At 35.4% G+C, this 25,542-nt stretch overlaps 3 protein-coding genes across 9 annotated transcripts in view; 2 read left to right on the top strand and 1 right to left on the bottom strand.

Moving 5' to 3' along the window:
* Positions 1–20,543, bottom strand: part of TRIM23 (tripartite motif containing 23) — a 29,214-nt gene extending 8,671 nt beyond the window's left edge. The window contains exons 1-7 of one of the 2 annotated variants that reach the window (XM_072958584.1): positions 20,473–20,543; positions 14,942–15,104; positions 13,371–13,492; positions 11,140–11,418; positions 10,364–10,546; positions 7,534–7,749; positions 3,817–3,951 (exon numbers count right to left, since the gene is read on the bottom strand). In XM_072958584.1, the coding sequence (XP_072814685.1) occupies positions 3,817–3,951; positions 7,534–7,749; positions 10,364–10,546; positions 11,140–11,418; positions 13,371–13,492; positions 14,942–15,104; positions 20,473–20,490 (1,116 nt within the window). In that variant the 5' untranslated portion in view covers positions 20,491–20,543. Of the gene's footprint in view, positions 1–3,816; positions 3,952–7,533; positions 7,750–10,363; positions 10,547–11,139; positions 11,419–13,370; positions 13,493–14,941; positions 15,105–18,810; positions 18,959–20,472 lie in introns of those variants that run through there. The other variant, XM_072958583.1, reaches the window with a different exon arrangement.
* The window catches only part of TRAPPC13 (trafficking protein particle complex subunit 13), a 30,953-nt gene continuing 24,942 nt past the window's right edge, over positions 19,532–25,542 (top strand). For 4 of the 6 annotated variants that reach the window (XM_015245081.3, XM_006197525.4, XM_006197524.4 and 1 more), the window contains exon 1: positions 19,532–19,672. In XM_015245081.3, coding sequence (XP_015100567.1) covers positions 19,627–19,672 — 46 coding nt within the window. In that variant the 5' untranslated portion in view covers positions 19,532–19,626. Of the gene's footprint in view, positions 19,673–20,669; positions 20,804–25,542 lie in introns of those variants that run through there. The other 2 variants (XM_072958585.1, XM_072958587.1) reach the window with 2 other exon arrangements.
* Positions 19,536–23,814, top strand: SHLD3 (shieldin complex subunit 3). The gene is made up of 2 exons (XM_031675557.2): positions 19,536–19,672; positions 22,579–23,814. The coding sequence occupies exon 2, from the start codon at positions 22,694–22,696 to the stop codon at positions 23,444–23,446; it is 753 nt and encodes a 250-aa protein (XP_031531417.1). The 5' UTR covers positions 19,536–19,672; positions 22,579–22,693; the 3' UTR covers positions 23,447–23,814.

The following is a 25,542-nucleotide window of genomic DNA, read 5'->3' as shown; positions in this document are numbered from 1 at the left end:
TAAGAATGTCAACTAAGAGATGGAAACTTAAAAAAAACAAAATCTGTGTGTGAAAATAAAATAATTGCACTGAAAAGTTCACTAAAGAGTTTCAACAGTAGACTTCATCAGGCAGAAGAAAAGAATAAGCAACTCAAAGACAAGTCATTTGAACTCATCGAGTTAGAGGAAGAAAAAGAAAAGAGTGAAGAAAAGTGAAGCTCCCTAAGAGACTTCCAGGAGTGGGAGTCCCAGAAGGAGAATACAGAAATAAAGAGGCAGAGAGAAATTACTTGAAGATATAATGGCTGAGAGCTTACCAATCTGTGGAAAGAAAATGGACACAAAAATTCTAGAAGCTCAATGTATTCCAACTAGGATAAACCCAAAGGGACTCCTACTGAGACATTATCATCAAACTGTCAAGACAGAATCTCGAAAGCAGAAAGAGAAAAGTGACTCATCACATATAAGGGGGCTTCCATAAGATTATCAGCAGATTTCTCAGGGGTGGGAATGATATATTCAAAGTGCTGAAAGAAAGAAGGTGTCAACCAAGAATGCTATATATGGCATAAGTCCTTCAAAAGTGAAGGAAAATCAAGACTCTCCCAGAAAAACAAAAGCTGAAGGAGCCATTACCCCTAGATGTGCTCTATAAGAAATGCTAAAGGGGTCCTTCAAGTTGAAATGAAGACACTAGACAGCAACATGAAGAAAATTTAAAATGGTAATGAAAACTACATGGACAAATAGCAACCTGTATTATTATAATTTGGGTGCATAAATTTAATTCTTCATAGAATTGAAATAAAAACATTTTTTAAAAAACTAGAAGCCTGTGTTAATAGGTATACAATATATAAAGACCTAATTTGTGACATCAGTAACAAAATACAGGGGTAGAACTGTAAAGGAGTAGACTTTCTGAATGCAACTGAAGTTAAATTGTTATTTAAAATACAATGTTATAACTAAGATGTTTTATGTAATAGCAATAGTAAACACACAAGCAAAAAAATCCATAGAATATACACAAAAGGAAATGAGAAGGGAATCAAACCATGACACTATAAAAAGGTAAATAAAACACAAAAGAAGGCAATGACCGAGGAAAGGAGAAACAAACAAACAAAACTATCAAGTTATATAGAAAACAATGAATAAAATGGCAATAGTAAGTCTTTACCTGTCAATAATTACTTTAAATATAATTAGACTTAACTCACAACTCAAAAGACCTAGTCTGAATAAATGGATTAAAAAAACAAGATCCAACAATATGCTGTCTACAAAAGATTCAAATTATATCTAAGGACACATTGTCTGAAAGTGAAAGGATGGAAAAAGATGCAGATCTTTTGGGATACAAATCACACCCAAAAGAGTGCAAGGGTAGCTACTGTAATATCAGACAAAATAGGTTTTAAGTCAGAAACTGTTATAAAAGACAAAGATAGTCATTATATAATGATAAAAGGGTAAATTTAGAAAGAATATATAAAAATTACAAATATTTGGATTATAAATAAATGGATTAAAGCCCTAAATGTAAGAGCCAAACCTATAAAACTCCTAGAAAAAACAGCAGAAAAGCTTCATGACATTGGATTTGGAAATGATTTCTTAGATATCATATCAAAAGCACAGTCAACAAAAGCAAAAATAGACAAATGGAATTAAATCAATCCTAAAAACTTCTGTGACTCAAAAGACACAATCAACAGAGTGAAGAAACAACCTAAAGAATGGGAGAAAATATATGCAAATCATATGTCTGATAATGGATTCATATCCAAAATACACAAAGAACTCCTACAACTCAACAACAAAAAATAAAATAACTCAATTAAAAAACAAGCAAAGGACATGTACAAAGTTCTCTGAAGAACTTACCAAGAAGTACATGAAAAGATGCTCAACATCACTAATCATCGGAGAAATGCAAATCAAAACCACCTTACACCCATTAGGATGGCTACTATCAAAAACAAAGCAAACAGAATATAACAAGTAATGATGAAAATGTGGAAAAAGTGGAACCCTTGTGCACAGTTGGTGGGATTTATATGATATGATGCAACCACTATGGAAAACAGTATGGCAATTCCTCAGAAAATCAAAAATAGAACTACCATATGAGCCAATAATCCCACTTCTGGGTATTTATCCAAAAGAATTACAAGTAAAGTTTCAAAGAGGTATGTGTACACCCATGTTCACAGCAGCACTATTCACAATAGCCAAGAGGTAGCAGTAAGCCAAATAACCACCAATAGATGAATGGAAAAACAGAATGTTCATAAACGAGCAATGGCATATTATTTAAACTGAAAATGGAAGGAAATTCTGTCACATGCTACAACATGCATGAACTTTTAGGACATTATGCTAAATGAAATAAGCCAGTCACAAAAAGAAAAAAACTATATGATTCCACTTATATGAGAAATTTAGAGAAGTCAAATTCAAAGAAACAGAAAGTATAATGGTAATTATAGGCACTGATGAGAAGGGGGAGAATAGGAGACTTATTGTTTATAAGGTATAGTTTCAGTTTTTCAAGATGAAAAATTTCTGGAGCTGTTTCACATGATGTGAATATACTTAACGATACTAAACTATATACTTAAAAATGGTTGAGATAGTAAATTTTATATTATGTGTTTTTTCCACAATAAAAACAAATGTGGTACATCCTCACAATAAAGCAGCTTGCAGCTGTAAAAAGGAACAGACAACGTCACTATATACTGCTATGGGATGAACACCCAAGTGAAAAGTGCAAGGTGAAGAAGTGTGTAAGGTATTCTACCTTTAAATGTGGGGAGTGTGCATACAAATAGATTTTTCTATTTTTTTTAAATGATGAATAAAACTAAGAAAAATTCTTAATGATTTTCTTTGGAGAAGGAAGGAAAAGGTTGGAGGCAGCAGGAAGAGAAGTTAGACTTCTCTGAATGAACCTTGCTTTGTAGATTTGACTCTGGATCATGTAAACGTTTCACATAATTATAAAACAAGATTAAAATCTAAAAAAATCAGTCCCTAAAAATAGAAAGCAAAATGGAAAACATATGCCTTTTTAGATTAGGGAGAATCCACTTTATGAGACCAAAATATATCAACCAAAATGCCAAATACATACCTTGTGTGGATTCTGTCTCAAAAGAAAAAAAAAAAACCTAAAAAATATTTTTTTAACAATCTGGGAAATTTAAATATTAACTGGATAACAGAAAATAATAGAGATGTATTATTAAAATTTTTAGGTGTGATAATAGTATTCTGGTTGTGCATTTAAAAAGAGAACTTACCTTTTAGAAATACACACAAAAATATTACATAGATGGAATGATACGATGTTAGGATGAAAAATGTCAGAATCTGTTAAAACAACCTGAGAATGGCTCACAGTGAAAGAGAATGTGACAATGAATGTATGTATGTTCATGTATAACTGAAAAATGGTGCTCTACACTGGAATTTGACACAACATTGTAAAATGATTATAACTCAATAAAAAATGTTAAAAAAATTAAAATTAAAATTAAAAAAAATAAAAGTTTTTAAAATCTGAAAAAAAAAAGCAACCTGGGAGGCTGCAGGTAGACAGAGACTGAGGGAAAGAGCAGATGAAATAAAAAGTTTTTAACTGTTAAAGTGGGTGATGAGTACAGGGAACTTCTTACACCACTTTCTATTTCCCTCTGATAGTTTTTTTTTAATCTATGGTTCATTAATTTCTTAGTTGTCTCTTCAAGCAGATTATCATGGAATGTAAAACTATTATTATTTGTCAGAAAACACACCTAAAAATGAAGTACTGTATATTACCTTTGTAAAAGTGACAGGGATGCTGGCATCCAACTGAATGTGATCTGCAACCTCTGTAAACTGCTGCTGCTGCTTCTGCAATGTTTCCAGTAATCTTGTAATTTCTTGTTTTGCCAAGACAACTCTACAATCATCCTAGAAAAGAGAAGACAGTATGTCTTGTAAACTTTTTAAAGACAGACAAGAAAAAGAGATATCACCAAAACTCAAGAAAACTCATTCAACATTACAGTATTCAGAGTTAACTTATATGTAAATTTCACTAAGATAATAATAACCAGGCATTAATAAATGATTTAAGAGCCCATCAAAAGAAGAATGGATAAATAAATTGTTGTGTATTCACAAATGCAACACTACTACAATGAGAATGAACCACAATTACATGTGATGAAAGAATTTCACAAACATAATGTAGAGTAAAAAAAGAAATGACATGAAGAGTTTGAACTGTATGATTCCATTTATATTAATAACCAAAACAGGCAAAAACAAAGTATGCATTAGAATCAGGACAGTGGTTTATCCTTAGGAGGAAAGACAGATAGTTACTAGAAGGGCGTCTGAAGGGTTTGGAGTGCGGGAAATGTTCTGTAACTTAATCTGGACACTGATTACACAGTAATGTCCGGTCTGAAAATTTGGCTGGCTGAACACTTATGCACGTATTTCTATATGTATATGTTGTACTTCTATGAAAAGTTTCCTAAATAATTTAAGATATACATGTATTGGATTAAAAAAAAAAGGACTAAAGGTTAAACTGTGATGTCTCCCTCTCCTCAAAGTCAAGCACTTTCCAGTTTCTCAAATATTACTCCAGAGATATTCTATACTAATGCATTCATCATAAGACAGAGACCTCCCAGCAATATGTAAGCTCCATGAGAGAAGTGGTGTTCAGTTTTTGCTCACTATTGCACATTCACATTCGTTGACAGCAATTCAGTTGTTTGAATAGCTCAGAACAAAAACTTTGAAGTCATTCTTGCCCTCTCCTCCCTTATGCCTCACACACAATCTGTCAACAAATCCTCTTGGATATTCAGAATTTGGGCACTTCTAGCCCCGACTATCCAAGCTACTATTCTCTCTTACTTGGAATCTACAGTAGTCTCCTCGCTGTTGAACTCCTTCCTTCCATCTCTGCCTTACTTCAATGTATTTTTTACACATCAGCCAGGGTGATTCTTTTAAGTAAAACCAAATAATTTTTATGCTCAAAACCCCAGAATGGTCTCCCCATTTCAATCAGTAAAAGCTGAAGTCCTTCCAATTACCCACAAGGCCCTCCTTACATATACTCCCTGTTACCTCTCATATCAGCTCCTATTACTCTCTCTGCCGCTTACTCTATTCCAGCCACAGGGCCCTCTTTTGCAGTTCCTCAAACACACCAGGCATGTCACTCTAGGGTTTCTGCTTTAACCATTTCCTCAGCTGAAATCTTCTTCCCTCCAATAGGGCTTGAACCAGTTCCTTCACTTTCTTCTCCTTTGAGTCTTTGCTCAAATCTCACCTTCTCTAAATGATGCTTACCCTGACTATTTAAAAATGCAATCTGCAGTATCCCCACACTTTGTGTTTTCCCTTAGCTCTTATCACTTTTTAACACACTATATAATTAACTTATTTAGATATGGTTATGGCTCATTGTCTTCTTGCTAGGATGTTAATTCCACAAGATTATGGATTTTGGCTTGTTTTGTTTACTGACATATTCTGTGTACCCAGACTATACATAGCACGTAGTAGACCCTCAACAAATACTTGCTAAATAAATAAACAAATCCTAACCATTCAGCATCACACCTTGAACTTGGATGATATATCTTCTTTTTTTTTTTTTTTTGGAGAAGAGGGAAGGATGATTAAGTTTTGTCCTCAAAATTGGTAATAAACATGTGATATTACAGCCATTCAATTGTCCCTGTACCAGGAACTTTAAGGATTATTGGTTGAGGTTAGAGTCCTGTGACCATAAATCAGAACAAAACTAACAGGTCTGTATGAATCCAAGATCCCAATTTCATCTGCATTAACATAGTGAGATAATACCATGTCATTAATTATTGTTCACTCTGACAAAATGCTTCAGAAACTCTTAATAATACTTCTAAATGTTTCAGTAACTATGAACATACTTTTTAATAAAATAAATATAAAAATACTTTGAAATATTCACATAAGTATGATTTAGGACATGATCCATTTCTGATTTTGCTGTATAGCTTGATAATTCATCATGAGCCGAACAAGTATGAAGCTCTTTCTATCCAGATACAAAGAATTTAGAGATACAAAGATATATCCTATCAACAATCAGAGGGACAAATGTGTATATTATATCATTAGGTTCAAGTGAGGAGACAAAAAACACACCAGTAACATGAACAAAAAAAAAATTAATATGAAGACCTGTTAATTAGGTGTAGTTATTAACTAGGTAACAGAAAGCGTAAAAAGAATTCTGAGGTATTGTGGAGGAAACAGCTACCACCCTCAGGGAGAAGGGGAAAAAGTAGAGATGCTAGAATTATTAAAACTTAGAAACTTACAGGAGGGACACGTTGAGCTGAAAGTCTGTTCTCTAAGAAAAGCGGTCTTTGTGTGAGCAGTGACATCCACAAGAACTTCAAGCAGACACAGGAAACTGTCTCCCACCTTCCAGCCTCCCTCTACTTCACTAAACTAGCCTGGAGTCAGCTGGCAAAGTAGGTATGTGATTGGTAGAGTTCCAGTCCCAACATCACAAAGCAGAGGATGGAAGAATAGGACTGGGGCTCAAAGACAACTTAATAAATGGCATAAATATCAATTATTACAATTCAATGTGATAAGGACTAAAGGACTCAAGACTGATATGGTTACAGCCTGGCTACATTCATATAAGTCTAATCAGATATTTAAGTGGAAAAGCTCTATAATAGTAGAAAGTTTAGCTCTACAATGATTTGAAATCAACACAATCATTAGAAATAACAGAGTAAAGATGAGATAGACTGCAACTTATTGGAAATTCCCAGGGCAACAATTAGCCTTATATCACATGCTCATGAAGACAGATTCAAAAAAGTAACAAGAAAGACTGACTTTTTGTTAGAATAGCCTTAAATCTAATGTATTTTAAAAGCACAACATCTGCAAACTAGGTAACAAATTGCTTATGCTACTTCAACCATCAAAAAACCTACTTTTGCTGTGTGACATCAAAATTAAGAACCACTAAATTAGAGCAGAAATATAGTACATGCTAGAGAGGCACTCCCCTCCCCGCCCAAAAAAAAAAAAAGAACAATGAAGAGGAGCTTCAAAGAATAGCAAACATTCACACTAAACTTTGAAGAAAGATTTCTCCTGTCAGAAAAGGGAGATATAAGCCCACCAAGCAGAAAGAATAGTACATGCTTGGCAAAGAAGGGTCACAGGGCTTGGCGTGACTGAAGAATAGACAAGAAGTTAGAGAGGTTCTACAACCCACGGTTTTATGGTGGGGAGGACATGTGAAGAAGCAGACACTGATTTGGCTGAGTGCAGCAATTTGAGGTTAGAGACCACGTCCTAAGCACAGCGTTAATGCCCGCAGTAACATACAGTAATAATACAAAAAATTTATTAAATTAATAAAATAGACTGGTGTGTACCTCTGGTAACTACCTACTTAAGCTCACAAATCCTCTTTCTTAAACTACGTCCTAACATGTTTAAACTACCTACCTGTTGCAAAGTTTTTTCACAATGGAGACAGGCTGTTGAAACCTGGGATAGCAAAATAGTCATATCTTCTTGCTGTTGCCTGAGCCAAATCAGTTTTTCTCGAACATGAGCATCAACAACACTAAGAGCCATTTCTTCCTGACGACACAGAGTTTCATGTAGATCAGAAAAATAGGCTCGGACACATGATCGGGCATTCTCCGCAGTACCTGGTACCTAAGGAAATAAAAATAAGTTTTAAACTGTAACCTTAACAAATATTTTATATGTGAAATAATGAAAATTGAAATACCATCTAAACCCTTAAGAATTCCAAAATTTGTATCTCCACACTAGATCTTTCCTCTTAACCATAGCCTTTGGACGTCCAACTGTTTAAACAACATCTCAAGCAACATGGAATACCTACTCTCCAGTCTCTCCCAACCCCAAACCTAGCTTCCTCCATCTCGATAAATAGCAACTCCATCTTTCAGGTTGTTCAAGCTAAAAAAATTGGAGTTACTCTTAATACTTCTCTTTTGTATCCCACAACTTAGTGCTTCAGCAAATTCTGCTGACTTCAAAATATATCCAGAATCCGATCATGCCTCTCCACCTCTATCAGTGTGATCCAACCCTCTATCATCTCTCACTTGATTACTGTAACAGTCTTCTATAGTCTTCACTAGATCTACTCCTGCTCTCTATAATGTATTCTCCACCCAGAAGCCAAACTTACCCTTTTTCAATGTTAAGTCAGAAAAACAATTATTATTTTGCTCAAACTCCCCAGCGGTTTCCCATTCCACTAAGAGTAAATGCCAAAATCCTTTATATAGGATGTTCAAGGACAGACTCCCTGAGACAGAGACATCTGAGCAAAGACTGAAAGGACGTAAGAGAGGGAATCTGAAGAAATCATGAAGAAGAGCGTTCTTGGCAGAAAGAAGAGCAAGTGCATATAAGGCCCTTTCTAATCTCAGCTCCTGCTATGGTCCCCACCAATCACTCTACTTTAGCTACACTCAACCTCCTCACAGTTTCTTAAGCACACCAGGCACACTCCAATTTCAAAGCCTTTGTGCTGCCTTCTTTCTGCCTGAAATGCTCTTTCCTCAAATATTAGGCATGGTTCCCTTTCTTATCTCCTCTAGGTCTTTGCTCAATGGCCCTTCTCAGGGAGACTGTCCTCAAACACGACATAAAAAGGCACAACCCCCTTTCCCTTCTTTTTCTCCAAAGCACCTAACATATTTCTGCCATAAGTACTTTACTTATGTGTTGTCTCTCTCCCCCACATTAAAATGTAAACTCTGCAAAGGCAGGTATTTTTGACTTATACAGTGGTGCCTCCTTAGCTAGAACAGTGTCTAGCATTTAGTATGTTTTGCTGAAGGAATAAATAAAATATTTCCACTCCAGCACAACAATGTCCAATATACTTTTCCGTGATGAAGGACATGCTCTACATCTATGCTGACCAATATAATAGCCACTAGCTATACTACTTAAAAGGTACTTGGAAAGTAACTAGTGAGACTGAGGAATTAAACTTTGTATTTACTGAATTTTTAAATAATTTAAACTTAAATAGCCATATGAGGCTAATGGCTACTATATTTGACAGAAAGCAGTTCTAGCATTATTCCCCAATGATTTAGCTTTAACTTTTCGTTTACCAAAGAAAAACACTACATTTTGTCTGTCCCAGGGTTTTATATTCCCATCTGAAAAGATCCCTTTCTCCTGTATAGCACAATTTTAAAGAGCAACTACCACTACCACTTTAGTTCCTTTCTTCTCTTCACTGCCAAACTTCTTAAAAGTTAGACACACTCACTTCCCAACACCACCTACCCTTTAATTCCCTGGAGGGTATCTCCCCTTATTTCACAGAAATAATAAATTCAACATCCAAATTAAACTTATTGCCTTGGTCCATTTTCCCCTCCCCAAACTCTTCTTTCTTTTCCATTAGTGTCTGATATCACCATCCACCACGCTAAGCAAGGTAAAAACCTAGGCATCATGCCTCACCCTCTAAGTTACCTATCCAATCAGTATCATCAATTGGTCACTAAGACCTACCTAGTCTACTTCCTTTAAATCTCAGATCCACCTCCTTCTCTCCATTCTCACCACTCTAGAATTATAGGCCATACAAGTCTCTCAACCAGATAATTTCAGCAACCTCCCAATAGGTCTCCTTGCTTCCAATTCTGTTGCTCTGCCAATTCCTTTTCTACATTAAAGAGCAAACTTTCTTAATGCAAGTCTGATTATGTTATTCCTATGCCAGTTCTTTAATGGCTCATTACTGCCCCCAAGATAACGTCCAAACTCTTTAACATGGCAAACAAGATCCTGCATGATTTGGCCCTTAACACTCAAACATCTTTGCTTGCCATGCCCCACCCTATTCAAAGCTTCAACCATAGTGAACTTAGTTAAATGTCTACAGTATGGCCAATTCTCCCTGCCAGGCATTTTAACATATGCTTCCCTCTCTGGGACAACTCACTCCCCACCCTACTCTTCTCCCTGGCTAAAATCCTTCAAGTCTCAGTTTAGATGTCATAGCTTCTAGAAAGCCTTCCCTGCCTCACCTAAATTATTGCCATTCGAAATGTCCACTGCCAGGGCATCTTGTACTTCCCCGACAAAGTACACAGTTACCACCCTTGAAACTGTCTCTCTTCCATGATGGATTATAAATTCCATGAAGACAGACTTTTTTTAGAAACTTATTTCCAATGATTAGTGCAGTACTGGCACAATGTAATTGCTCAACAAACACTAGCAGGTGAAAAGATGAGGGGAAAAGAGTAGGGAAGAAAAACATCCATACGTGTTCTGTGTGGGCCATTCCAATTCCATCTTCCACTATTTGTTCTCCTCCTTCAATGTGCTGAACGATTCCAACTAATTTTCTAGAATAATCTGAGATTTCCTCAGTGAAGGTCCGTATGCAATGAGCCATATCTAAAATTGATGCTCGGATCTGATTAGCTTCTGGTTCCAATACTGAATGCTATAAGATGCAACATAATTATAGAAAAGAATGCACAGTAGTGACTAATGACATAAAATGCTATTTAAGTCATTCCTATTACTTAAAAAAAAGCATCAGCTGCAAGCAGCTTTTATAACACATTTACAAAAAGCAGAGCTTAAGAAATACTAATTCACCTTCACCTCAAAACTATTTATGCTTCAAAGAAATATTTTAAAATTTGGAAGTCCATTTATCACTAAACAAGAATCCAAAAGACTCTCTCTAAAATTTTATCACAAGCATTAATTCATCAGTAGACACAAATATTATCAAAACAATCCAGTGCATTATGAAAACATGCACACAAAGAAAAGAACTTCTGTTTCCTACTGGAAAGCCATCTTTGAGTAAAGAAAGAATCAGGCTCGTTCCCAAGAGCGAGGCCTCTCTGAAACTTGTTATGACATTCAGAAAATAAATCTCTCACTTCTTTTCGCACTACCAAGCTCAGCTCATTCATCATTTAGCTCTCCTTCAACCTCTACTTCCAGCATAAAGAACCAAGTCAGTGAAAATGAATGGTGGGCTGGTAAACTAGGCAGAGCTACCCACTTTAACTATATACATACCTTGTGACCTTGGTGTCTTCCATATTCTTTGCAGACACAGCACATAAGTGGGCTAGTTTGACAGCCATCTTCCAAGCAAACAAACTCAATGGCATGCACCTGATGCTGAGAGCACATGGTTTTTTCATGAGGTTTATCAGCTAGAGGCACTCTCCTATGCTTCGCTAATGTCTTTGTAGAATGAGTAACTTGGGAACACTCTGAGCACAAATGAGTTGCACATACAGTGCAATATACAGATGCAACGTGAGCTTCATCTTCATCACAACGAATGATGCTCTGATAAACAAAAAAGTCTTATATTAAAACTAAACCCCAATCATTATAACATGCAAAATTTTGAAATATAAAAGTCCATACTTCTTTTTTAACTTATCAGCCTTTATATATAAAAATATACCAGTAATTAAATACAAAATTCATTCGCTATTCATTTCTATGGATAAGAGAGAAACTATTTCCAAAATCATCAGTGTATGTTATGAATTTGAGGCCAAAAATAAAACTATCGTTATTGATTCAGTCAGTGAAAACATATCTTCCACTAAATCCCCTCACTTTTCAAACAAGAAACTGACAATAAAGGTTAGAAGTCTTTTTTTAATGGCTGAAAAAACTGATATTAAATAGCTCCCCACTGCTTTAAATATTACTTGTCATGATGATATGTAGAAGAAAAGAAGCACAAACATTATGTAGATAACTTGAAGCTTTTAAAAGCATAAATGCCCAGACTTCAACCTGAGAAATACTTCTTTCTCAATAGGTTGTAGATGAAGTCTGAGCTATGTATTTTTTCTAAAGCTCCACATTGCACTATTCTGGCTGAAAACCTTTGATTTAGGGGGAAAAAATAAAATAAAATGCATGTTATATATAAGCTTTTAAATATTATTTCTGATTTTTACAAATTACTAAAAAGCGTTTTGAGATGGAAAATTCTACATGTCAGATAATCAAGAATGCTTTGAAAACTTTCACTGATTACTAGAAGGTCATAGCTGGAAAGGGAAAGATTTGGTACAAATTCTTCCAGAAATAAAAATTAGCAAATACATCAGTGGTGTCATTCAATATTATATTAAATAAAAAATAAAGCCAAAGTTAAACAGTTTTATTTGCAATTACGAAAAATGTATATATGTAAAATAGAAATGTCGCATCTTGTTTCCCAGACCTGGCAAATAACTTACAAGGTCAACATTAGATAATATTCTAATGTCTTTCAAAATAAAAGATAAATCACATAAAGGAACTGCAAAAATTTTGGAAAACAGTGTTTCAGTTTGAAATTCATTTCACTAACTTTCTTTTTATTAAGAAATCATGATCTAATCAAAGAGCAGTAAAAAAAACCAATCTGACATTTTCTCCCTTGGTACTAAAGATGTGGTTTTAAAGTTTAAAATATTTTCACAGATTTGACTTGTTTCTTGATAAAGTTAACATATTAGAAAAACGTATACTTAATACGAATGAGTGAAATAAACAACTAAATGAGACTTAAGAATTGGCCTTTGGTTTTAACTATTTAATTTGTTCCTATAAACCTTGTCAATAAAAATAATAAACCAAAAAAAGCTGATCACTAAAATTATTAAGTAATTTACTACAATTATTCTTATGCTCAGAACAGTCTATGAGCTATACAGACAATTTTTTTAAGTGTTAAAAATGTAGTTTAACTTGTGTTAATGGTTTTTCTAATATTTACTGGATATTTACATGTCTGGATAAAGAGACTATACCTACACACAATTTAACCTTTTCAAGAAGATATTTAATAGTAATCCACCAGGAGCTACTGCTATCTTTAAGGCATCCTGCCTCTACACTAAAGGCCTCTTTCATGGAGATCCTCTTTCTTCCTCTGTGCTTTACTGTTGAATGATTCACTTTTGCAACCTCTGCTTTACTGGAGCTTACACAGCCTTCTTATTCTTCCACAATCTTCTTACTCTTTCACTTTATCCTTAGGTAGAACTCATGATGATGAGGAGATAAATCTAAAACATAGTTTGGGTATAGTATTTTCAGAGAATTCAAGTTTCAGTTTTGTGTTCTTTTGGTGGTATCACTGCCTTCAGAACTGTAATGCAGTGAAAAGTTGTGTTTCTGGAATCCTACCTGCTAGGTAAGTGAGGTAATATTGTACTTATAATGGCAAGTATTTTAAATTAAAAGACAAAATTCATGCTCATAACAAATATTTCACCAGGTTCAGTTAATACCTCTCCAGATATTCCAATAGCTTCTTCTGCAGCTCCATACTGACCAATATGTCCATTCTGCAATCGTTCCAAAAGCTCCAATAAAGCAAAATTTTTTTTCAATCCCCAAACACCTGAATCTCCTGGAATATAAAAATAAAAACTAAATCTAACAAAATGGAATATTATTCATTCTACCTCATAACTCAATAGTAATTTCTGTCACATACTTTAATAATTATTAATGTCTAAATTTTACAAATTCAAAATTTCTCCATTTTCTGTTTATGTTAGAACAATTGTCTTAATAATCTCTCTAAAATACATAACTCCTTAGCATTCTAAGTAGAAACACACTTGAAAGTTCTATTATATTTTTCTACCATTTAACTTTATAAATCCTATTCTCCTGTATGGCCCAGTCAACAGATGCCTCCGTCTGAGGATCCCACAGCCTCCTGGCCCCACAGGAGGCCCCAGAGGAGGCCCTGCTGACGGGACGCCCTCCTCAGGTCCTCAGAGACTACTCCTCCCCATCTGAGACAGAAAAGCAACCTCCACGGAAATCAGGGCTCCTCCTCCTACTTTCAGACAGGCCTCAGGGATTTATGACTCACTTAAGGTAATGGAACAGTTTCTGAATCCTCCCACATCAACCTTCCTAGCCCTCACGGGGAGGGACGCTGCCTTAAGCCCTCTTGAAAAACACAGCCATCTCCTAATTTAGCTAGCTTGGAAATCTGGTCTTGACTGATACCCTCAAAGACTACCAAAACCTTAAGAAACCTATTCATCCCCTACAACAAAACATTTTACAATCATGTTTCTTAGCATTTTAAAGCTTTACAGTCTAAAAATCTGGGCACTTCTGCTTTCTTTTTTTGGTGGCTAAATTATTTTGAATGTGTTCCACTTGACATACAGTATGAATACATGGAAACAAGCTTAAAACAAATAGTGCTACTGACCTGAAAAAAAATGACAACCTCAAACTATTAATTTTGGAGAAAATTCCATTATCGAGAAGAATAAACATGGAATTTATGTTTGTAAAATAACTGTTCAAATATTAATAAATGTTGTTATTTCCAAATCTGATCTCCCACAGCAATAACTCATTTTGAAATACAGTGAAGTTTTAAAAGTATGCAAGAAACTGAAAAAAATCCATCAGACCTTTAAATTCATTTTAACAGAAAACAAGGAGTAGTTATCACAAGCTGCAAACACTTCTGTCTCTGATATCAGTCAACAACACGCTGAGACTCAAATTAGTTATTTGTGTTTCCATTATTGGTCTATTCATTTCTAAGGTAAACATTGTTTTCCTGGACTAATAGCTTTAGGCAAATGAATAAGGTTAGAATGTTCTTCTCAGGTATCTTAAAACTATTCATCTATAAGCACTGAATATAAACATCTCAGAAGGCGAAATAAAATTAGTACCTAAAAGTGAGCTAGTTTATAGTTTTAAGACTACTAGCCTTAACAGGACTTGAAACCTCCTTGGAATTTAAAATTTTTAAAAATCAATGGAAAGAAATTGTTTTCTATAACATTTGTATTACATGAACAATTGTAAATTTTCCTACCGAGGTCTGTTACTTGTCGATCAAAAGGGCAACGGATTGCTCTTCCATGAAGAGGCAGGCGAGTGAGACAGTCATGACAGACTGTGTGGCCACAAAGTAGAAGGCGAGGAACTTTGTCTCCTTGTAAAGAAAAGACATCTTCACAAACTCCACACTCCAGCACCTAATAATTGGAAAGGAAACATGTGATCTTTAAATGACTTTAAAAGCATAACTTAATGAATTAATCTTGTTAAGTTACTTTATTTCTCCATGAAAAAAACTGTCTAGGTGTAAAACTTTAAATCACCTTTTTTATCACCTTCTCTGACAGACTCTACATAGCGAAATCTTGAAATGCTAAGTGTCAGGGACCAAGACAACATTGTATATTAACATCTTTAGCTTTTGAAAATTATGAATTGATTCATTATACTTAAATCCGTAACAAAATATAACTCCACCAAAGTTGGATTCTTAAACTATTTATCTGCAATTACTTAACTCTCAAAGAATCATCATTACTTTGGATAAAAGTAATCTGAAATATTTGCTAGGATGACAATTTACCTTGTAAATGATAAAGAACTTGTTAAGAAAATAAGTAATTTTTAACTATCTTCTAGTAGCCACTCCATTATATAATATAAAGGTAAGAATACAATTGGACTTAAATTTCAATTCCTTGTTCTCAATTAATAGATATGCCACTGGGTTAGAAAATATTTTGTCTATCTAGTTACAGTTACAAGTACATGATTTGCTCAAGGTCATGCAGTCAGTCAAAAAACAAAGGTGACAGGAATTGGCATATTCTGATCCCCAGGCTCATGAGTCTGTTTTATAAGTAGTCAACAAAGTGTAAATACCAAAGGTACTCTTACGTCTTAATATACCTTAAGTGTTTCACAAATTGACTTTTTAAAAAATACCCACCCTGAACTGTTCAATTGTACCACAAATTCCTGTGCCTGCCACCCATGACCTACTACAAATTTTAATCTTAACTCTGCAATTAATTTGGAGTCAGTGTTTAAAATGCAAACATCTTTCACTGTAAACAGATAATTCAAATAATTCATAACTGGCCTGCATCCCAGTATGGTTCAAAAGAAGCTTAAATGTAACGCAGTTCACAGAAAATGAAAAGAGCTCTTTAATTATATGAAAAGATGTTCAACCTCGCCCAAAACATTTTGAAATGCAATTAAAGCTACACCAGTATACTTTTTTCAGATTAGATCAAAAGGTTGGTAACACTTTGTGCTGGTAGACATGTGGGAGAGCAAATACATTGCTGTTGCTGTGAAATGTTTATTGACTAATACAGCCACTATGGAGGGCAATTTAGCAATATCCATCAAATGTTTGAGTAGCTTTGTAATTCTACTTCCAGGAATTTATCCTACAAATATATCACGCGTGTGTGAGATTTATATGCTATTCCTTACAGCACTTTCTGCATTAGCAAAAGATTGGAAACAAAGCAAATATACATGGAAAATAAATTAGGACACATTCATATACTGCAAAATTATGCAGTCTAGTGAAGAATAGGATGGTTTATGTACACACACAAAATGATTTCATATTAATAAAGCAAAGTGGAAAGTGACATATAGAATATTTAACTTTTTCATAAAGGAGGTGAGCAAAAGAGCATATATTTTTATATATATTGTTTTACAAGCATACTATCTTTCTGGCAAGATACACAGGAAACATTACATTGGAATTGCGCTTCTCGATAAGGAAGGGAAGCGGGGAACAGCTCTGCATAAATTTTACATATATACATAATACACACTTCAATTTATCTTACTTTTTTTAAAAGTTTCACTTAAATATCCTCACTTAAATAACAAATTCAGTTAAATACAGAAAAGGTATTCACAAAAGAATTAGATATTATAAAATAAATGCAACATTTTAAATAAATGTTCTCACTATAGTGACACCATAATACATTAAACTTACATGACAAAAAACTCCAAAGAACCAAATTAAAATTTTACTTTGTTCATTCATACCTTATATCTCTGATCCCATCATTACACAAGATAAAATAACTTCCTCATGTTGCTACCCTAGGTTTTTTCCAAAAGCACTAGTAAAATTCCACTGATTAGTAAACCAAACATGGGTCCAAAAATAGTTATGAGACTATTTTGCATCAATGCAGTAAATAACAGAGGAAGAAATTCTTTCTTCAGTATTTATGAATAGAAATTGTGGCTAACAGCATAAGAAATTAAGTCCTAGGTAGGGAAAAAAGCTTTTAATTTTATAAACTTCACAATATGCCAAAAATGAAAATTAACAAAATCATCCTCTAATATATCAAACTCTGTGCTATAATAAACTGGAGTTACATTAGGCTTTGGTTTATTTTTGAGATTTTAAGACAAATAGGATAATAAAACTAGTTACAGGGGCAGGGTATATAGCTCAGCGGTAGAGTGCCTGCCTAGCATGCATGAGGTTTGGGTTCAATTCCCAGTACTTGTATTAAAATAAATAAATAAATAAACCTAAAAAAGTTTAAAAAAAGAAAAAAGAAAAGTAGTTACAGAGTAATAACCATTCCAATTACAACTTCGCTTCAAGTAAATTCACAAAATAATCTTCAGGTAGTCTCTACTTAGAAAAAGTCTCTACTTAGAAAAAATTCAATAAATAAAATCTCAACTTTACAACAAGCCTAATAAGAGGGCTCCCCTGCATCTCAGATATGTTGTGTACCTTCAGAATAACTTCATTAATACCTCATGGTCAGATGAATCAACCACCACCAATACTGACTGATAATACAGTTGTGAGCAGAAATATATTGTTTATTGTCATATAAAACCAAAATTAGGTGAAAAATCATAGGTGCCTATTATTTAAGATCTTAAAAGAATTTATGATATTTGGTCCAGTGGTTCTGAAACCTGATTGCAAACTAAAATCACTCTGGCAATGCAAAAAACATACTGGTCTCAACTTAATCAGAACTGGGGGATTAAGTAGATTTTTTTTTAAGTCCTCAGTGATTCTAATATGTAATAAAGAGTTAAGATTTTTTAAAAAAAAGAACAAGAATTACTAATATCTCAAATTATAGATGATCCTGAAAAGTTATTCACAAACCACTGAGATCAGTTAACCCTTCCAGATCTTTGCTGTGTATGTGTGAATCAAAGGGAAAATGAATTCCTCATATTTCAACTGATTTTTCAGTAAATACATTTTAGAGCATTTACATACGGTAGAATTTCAGACTTCAAGCATAGGGCAATTCACATCCCCCAGCATTTGTGGTGCTGTTGGAGACTTCTCAAAAGTGCTGACAGCCTGTCCTACCAAGAGCAGGTCAAGCAATAATACAGGTCTGATTATAGTAGCAGTGCAACAGCGAAAAGCATACTGTAGAGCCAGCCAACTCTGGCTCTGCTACACACTGCGTTAACTGAAACCTGAGTTTCCTCACCTGTAAAACGGGAATTAACCTTTCTCATAAGTAGACATGAACGAGTTAAAATATCTAACTACATCTGACAATACTAATGGCTCAATTTAACAAAAAATAAGCTAATAAATGCCTGTTGAGCTTAACTAAAAGCAAAGGACCTGGGGAAAGACAAGCCCAGGTCATTCTTGCAGGTGGATACACAAATGTCCCCACTGGCGACTCCAAGCAGAGGACTGGCACGAGCAGAAGACCAGGTAACCTCAGGCCTGGGGTTATAAGGGTCGAGGTGGGAAGGGCAAGCCTTGTAATGCCGAAGGAGGCCCAGAGGCCGCGCATCCCGCCCAAAAAAGCCAGGGCCGCGGCGCTGCCGCCAGATCTCCGGGAATGAAACGACGGGAGGCCGATGGTGGAGAACAGAGCACGCAAAGTCCCTCACCTTCACCACGGCCGTCCCCCGGCTGCCCTGACGGCCACTGTCTAGTCCCGCTCCAGGCTTGCTTACAACCAGGGCAGCCATCCTAGGAGGAGCGGTGCCGCAGAAGCAGCCTTCACGGCCTTCACCTGAAGGCCGGGGGCAGAGCCACCCAGAAGCCTCTGCGCTCGCCGCTTGCGCACAGGCGCAGTGCGACGTGGGATGCTGCTCGGCCAGCCTCTTCGTTCCTCCTCCCGCCGATCATTAGATGTTTGGCTTCACAGGCATGGGTGTGGGGCCTTTGTTACTATTCTTGTTATTATTGAGAAGTCTTAAGTTGATGGAAGGAATAAAGTTAAGGAGGAAAAGAAGGGGTAAAACAGAAGTAAAGTTGACGAAGGTAACTCCCGCTCCAGTAACCATATAGTCTTCCCAACAGTAAAACGGACCGGGGACGGGGGACTACATCTCCCTGCATGCCGTGCGGCTTTTAGACCACAAATCCCAGGAGGCCCCATCTCCATCTTTTACTCCGCAGTGTAGATACTTGGGAGGCCGTGTGTAGTTCCCGAGGAGTGGTTTCTTGAAGTCGCGGTGTGTTGACTGTGGCTGGAAATTAGTGAAGTATTTTACGAATAGTCTCTAAGAGGCAAGAGATGGCTTTGGTAAAAGAAAGCCGTTGAGTCCGTAAAGGACGTGGTAAGAGGAGAATTTAAGGCACCACCGGCAGCGGAGAGAAATTGATGCCCTGTCTTCCCGAACGTGCGCTTTTCTGTTTTCATGCTTGCTGGTTGAACCTCTTCAGCCTCCGTAGCCAGCGGGTCAAAAGTGCCGGTCAAAATGGAAGTGAATCCCCCCAAACAGGAGCACCTGCTGGCCCTGAAAGGTAAACTTTTGCGAGCCCAACTCCCCTTAATTTCCCTCCTTCTCTCACTAGTTCTCGAAGCCTTTGGCACATAGACCTGGCTTCTGGGATATAAGCCTCGTCCTTTTTAAACACTGTCAGTACTCTCCTACTGCTCTGTTCCTTGGCGCTGAGCGGAAGAAAGGGATTTCTCTTCGCTTTTTAGGTTTGAGAGCCTCCCTATAGAATGGAGTAGATAACTGGTGAATTATTTACTCTGTTACGTGTTGCTGCAGTCACCAGACAGATTTTAGCCTCAGAAGCTCGCGTCCCCTCCCAAGCCGGGGAGAGCCCTGTAAACCAGTATGATTAACAGCGGGTATCTAAAGTGGTTTTTTTCTGTCTCGTCTCTTCCTGCGGCAATGGCAGTTACCAGTCTTCCGCTTCATCTGTGAAATTACTCTAGTATCGTGGCAAGAATTTACAGATACATAGTAGTACAACATACAATTTAGATTTGTTAAAACGCACTGCCGTTTACTTCAAAGTATTGTGTGTATATGAGAAAATTCAGGTCAATTTTCTTTTTCTGTCCACAGCAAACAGTTTTGATGGTTTAATTGGATCATTATTGTGGGAAAACCAGCAGGGCATACTTTTTTGGAACTCCTGTTGTTTTCTTAATACTTTTATTTGAAATGCTTTCAGTTTATTTCATTTGTTTTCTACTACCACAAATGCACTTATTTCTTTGAGGCACCACTGTGTGGTTACCATTATCTTCTTGCACTGAGCTGAGAAAATACTCGTTAGACATGTGAATTCAGTTGAATTGCACTTACCTTCCCTGTGGTGTCCATTTTGAGGGACCGTTACCCCTCAGTTGTGGTGTAAGCATCAAACATTCCAGAAGCTCACCAGTTCCATTTGTAACGTAAAATCATATTCTGATAGTTGGGGTTATCAAAACTGTCTCTGACTGTAGAACTAAGAAACTGAAATGTTAACTGATACAGCAGTAGGACCTGTAAATTTATCCTGAGCAAATATCCTGGACTGAAATGGGTTTTCTCTGAGGAAAGAAGAAACTGTCATGTTCTTTATCGGTCATCTCACATCAAGTATGTGGAATAGATAATTCAGAAGTTAAACTTTTTCAAGATCACAAAGCTAGTAAGTGATTGAGGTAATATTTTAACACAAAGTCTTCATTTTTCCAAGACTCCAAGTTGCCTCCTAATGAAGGAAACAGCATTTTCAGACATCATTCCCTTACAATTTGATAGGAATTTGGAACAGTTACGTTAGCTTCTAGGTGTCATTTTATACAAATTGGAAGATATTAAACACAGTTAAATTCCAGAGAGTGGAAGCTAACTGCCATTGTCCTTCAAGGCTGATAAAATAGTCTTTCCCAGGTATCTTCTGTTTTCCAAAATAGAAGATTCCTTGGGAAGAGTATTTCAGCAACCTAAAAGGACAAGTGCTTCAAAATCATTGATAGTTTCAGCTTTCTTAAAACTCTTTGATACCACTCTTCCCTGTTGTCATAGTTATCCAAGAATTTTCACAGATTTTAATTTTACCAATGTTGGATGCCAAATACGTGGTCATTTAAGTTTGCTTTTTTATATATGTAAAATACTAAGGTGCTCTCACAACTTGACTGTCCCTCGAATACAACTAAGTTCAGACAACAATGAAAGAATTCTCAATGCCATATCTTAAAATGTGAAAATGTAAGGAAGAGGGAAGAAAAAGATAAAAGCATTATTTTCTTGAAAGAATGTACTATCTATATTTAGATTCATATTAAAAATGTTGGATGTTAAGGATCACAGTCATTTATGAATTTGAGTTGTCAAATCTGTTACTCAGCGAACATTAACAGTAGATGAAAAGAATCATTTTGAGATTGGTTACTTTTTTTGACTCTTCAGAATCTGGTCGAATGAGTATTGTGACATCATGGCAAGGAATCCCCACTCACAGTCGTCCTGGCAAAGGAAAAACCCCCATCAAGTAGTTCTCTAATGATTTATGGGAGAAGGGGTTCTACTTGTTTTTGTCTCCAGTAGTTAGGAGCCTGCATTACAGCTTATGCAGCTTTGGGCCTGATTAGGAAGCCTAACTTGCAGATGCTGGAAGGCTCCATTCTTGAGCCTGTGTACTGTGTGCTAGAACTTATTATCAGTGACTTAACTAGGGGCAACTTGAGGGCTTCTTTGTTCTAAGAGCAAAAAGAAATAAAAAAAAATAAGACTTTAGGCTTTTTGTTCATCCTCCCAATTGGAATTTAAGAGCCATGCTACTAAGGTCTTGATAGTGCTTAAGTGCCCCAATTATACAGACGAGACTGTCACGAAACCAGTTCCTAGCCTGTTAAAATGCAAAGTTAAACCATTTTCATGTTTTCAGTGTTCTAAAAATGAAATAAAATCATTAAGTATTCTGTCTGTATATTTGTTTGGTAGAATTCATATAATTGTAACATATAATATGCATTTTATTCAAGAGATTAAAAAGTACAGTGATTTTTGTTGTCTTCAATTCAGATGTCTTACATTTTTAAGGATTATTACATTTTTGTTATCTTCTTATGAACTTAGCATTTTAAATATTACTAATTTACTCTTTGTTTCTGCTATAGTCTTAAGATCATTACTGTATAATATATTAATATCAATACTCCCAGATCCATTATATCTGTTCAGTTAAACATGTTGACTACTAGCAGTTTTAGGCTGAAAGGATCTTATAGGGCATCTAATCCAGATCCCTTATTTTGGTAAGAGAAAGAATTTCCAGTGTGTGGATTACATTCACATTTACCAGTAGCCCTTTGGTAAAATACATTGAGATTGGTTTTGATTTTCCTTTTTTCCTCTGCCTATCTATATATAGGCTATCCCTACCATATCTTATTCTTTGCAATACTTCCACTTTAGGTCCTGTTTCCCTCTGATTTGGAAAGAGAGTCTTGTAATTATAAATTACATTCTAGCTCTGAGGAACTCAGCTAAGAAATTTTCTCTTCATTAAGAGTAACTGGATTACTGCAGAATGACTACAGAAGTAATAATACATTATCGACCAAGTGAGAGGGATCCCACACAACTGCCAAAAATTGCAGAGAAAGCAATTCAAGACTTTCCTACTCGGCCACTATCAAGATTTATTCCTTGGTTTCCTCATGACAAGTCCAAACTTCTCAAACCTAGAAGATCACCACCTGTGATTTCTGAAGAGGCAGCTGAAGATATGAGACAATACTTAACCATTTCAGAACATGATGTTAAATCACAGAGTTATGATTGCACAGTAGATCTATTGGAGTTTCAACCTAATTTGACAAAAAAGAGGCACTTAATCCGATCACACACACTGAGTGAACAGACTAATCCTGGAAACCTGGACGAACGAACAGAGAAAGGAAGACAACACAAGAGGAGGTCTTGGAGTGTTTCACTTCCCAGCAGTAATTGTACTGAAAATATTTTTCCTTTGTCTAAAAAACTGCAAGATAGTTTAAAGGCACTAAATTTGCACTCATTTTATAGAGCAAGATGGATAATAGAACACACTGTTTGTAACAGCCAAAGTCTGGAAGACATTTGGGCAAAACTCAATCGAATTATCAGGCATAATGAACTTCCGTCTTGTAATGCTACAATTCAGAGACATTTAGGCGAGATATGGGTGTTCTGTGATGTTATGTACTGTGAATATGTAGGAAATCTTCTTAAAGGAAGATTAGCACTTACTGGGGAAATAAGTTTATTTGTGAATAAATATGGTGTTATTTTTAGTATGTAATGAATTCCACTGATTGTCAAAAAGAATTAATATTCTGAATGATCTGATTATGAACTGAAACAATGAGATAAATTTTAATGAGTTAATTTTTTTTATTTGACCCCTTTCTAATATAAGCTATTTATTCCTAACATTGTGAAAAATAATTGTATGGTAATATGTGTGCAGTTTATATCCCAGAAATAAATATCAGGTGAATTCATAGGCTTGTCAGTTAAGTCATGAACTTTCTGGGTTCCACTTTGAGCAGCCTTCTTTTAAGTGAATTGTGATAAATTATTATTTATACTGAATTTAGAGGTAAAATGTTCTATTCCTTTTGTTCATCTTTCCATTGGTCAAATTATAGTGAAATATAGTGAATAGTTTGAATTTTGATAAATCCCCAAAATCTAATTTTACAGTATTTGTTCTTTACTCACCTAAAATGTAATGATTTTTTATCCCAGATAAAACTAAAACCAATTCTGTTGGGAATGGTCTCCAAGTGGCATGAATGTAGTGGCATGAATGATATTCAAGTGGCATGAATGTAGTTCAGATTGAGAGACCAGCCCAGATTCTGTTGATATTTCCACAGATATGTAATAGACAATAGTTGATATGTTGTTATGAAACACAAGTACAAAATATATAATTTGCCTAGGACTGTAATGTATCTCTAAGGCAATAAGGCAGCCTCTTTTGAAGTAAAGTATGAAATAAAGGTAAGAGATCAAGTTGTTATTTATTTAATCTAATATAGGTAATTCAGTCTTAATGACCATTAATGCTGAGTACTAGTTCTCTGGTTCTTGGAGTCACTGTGGTTTCCCCATAGCAAAATGTTATAAATTGGGTTTATACATGACTTCATAAAAATACCCAGAGTGATTATATGATAAAAGTTTTATTTTTAAAAAACTATATTTATTTAACAAATTTAAATGCCTCATATGAGCTTGGTGCTAGAATAAAGTAAGGAAGGAGACAAACATGGACTCTGCCCTCACAGAGCTTACATGGAGTCACTACTGTTAAGTAAAACCACATTCCTGAAAAAAACCGGTTAAAACTGTACTCATTAGGAAGGCAGAAACACATTTGCCTTGTGGTACAGTGCCTGGCGTTGTAGGGACTTGATAATACATAGTAAATATGCCCTTTGGAGGGATTCTCATAGCCTGACCTGGCTGAGCTTGCTTAAAACACAAGGAGTTTACCAATTTTAACTAAAGAGGTAATCTTTTCTAATTAGGTTTCACACTATCCAAACATTGTTTTATTTTTAACGACTTTGAGTACCTTTTTATTGTCTCAGTTGAGACTGCTGTGTAGAAAATAATCATCATGTCCTTGAATGCTTCCAGAAGTCTTTAAAAAATCACCAGGTGTAGAGGGAGTTTCCAAGATAACTTTTTCAGTCATTACTTCCTCTTTTCATTCATTTAAGTCATCTCAATTTTCAAGATTGCTGAAGAAAAATCAGAATGCAGAATAATTGCCAGAGAGCTTTGCAAACAAGAGTTGGTTAATATTACTGTGCAGTCATAAAGGGTGGATTTGATTTTTATTGTTAGGTCTTACTTAGCATTTAGGTTGCTAATCAAGGATTAAAAGTTGGTAATCCTAAGTCAAGGTCATTTACATAGACCACAGTGAGGTTTTTCTGATACATTTTTATTATTTTGAAATGATTTTATATGGAGCTGAAAATATTCTTGTGAATATTTTCTTATATGACAGTCTCATGAGTAGCTTTTTAAGAATCTCACGTTAAAAAGAGCTTCTTTGTCTTCATATGTGGCAGATTAAAAATTTTCTAATTTACTCTATATAAATTACTTTCTACCCCATTGAAAAACAATGAAAAGGTGATTAAGAACTGGGAATATGAAGTGAGGGGGTATAGCCCAGTGGTATAGTGCATGCCCAACATGCACAAGGTCCTGGGTTCAATCCCAGGTACCTCCACTAAAACAACAACAACAACAACAAACAAACAAACAAACCCTGATTACCTCCCCCCTAAAAAAAAAAGACAAGTAAACAATAAATAAGTATTTTTTTTAAACTGACAATATGAAGATTGAGTTTTACTGCAAATAGTGCTATGA

This window comes from Vicugna pacos, chromosome 3 (assembly GCF_048564905.1).
Source record: "Vicugna pacos chromosome 3, VicPac4, whole genome shotgun sequence".
Classification (NCBI taxonomy): Eukaryota; Metazoa; Chordata; class Mammalia; order Artiodactyla; family Camelidae; genus Vicugna; species Vicugna pacos.
This window is presented reverse-complemented; position numbering and strand designations above follow the sequence as displayed.

Coding starts and splice junctions, on each gene's coding strand:
- SHLD3 (XM_031675557.2), top strand. CDS start 22,694: ATGACTACAGAAGTAATAATACATTATCGACCAAGTGAGAGGGATCCC.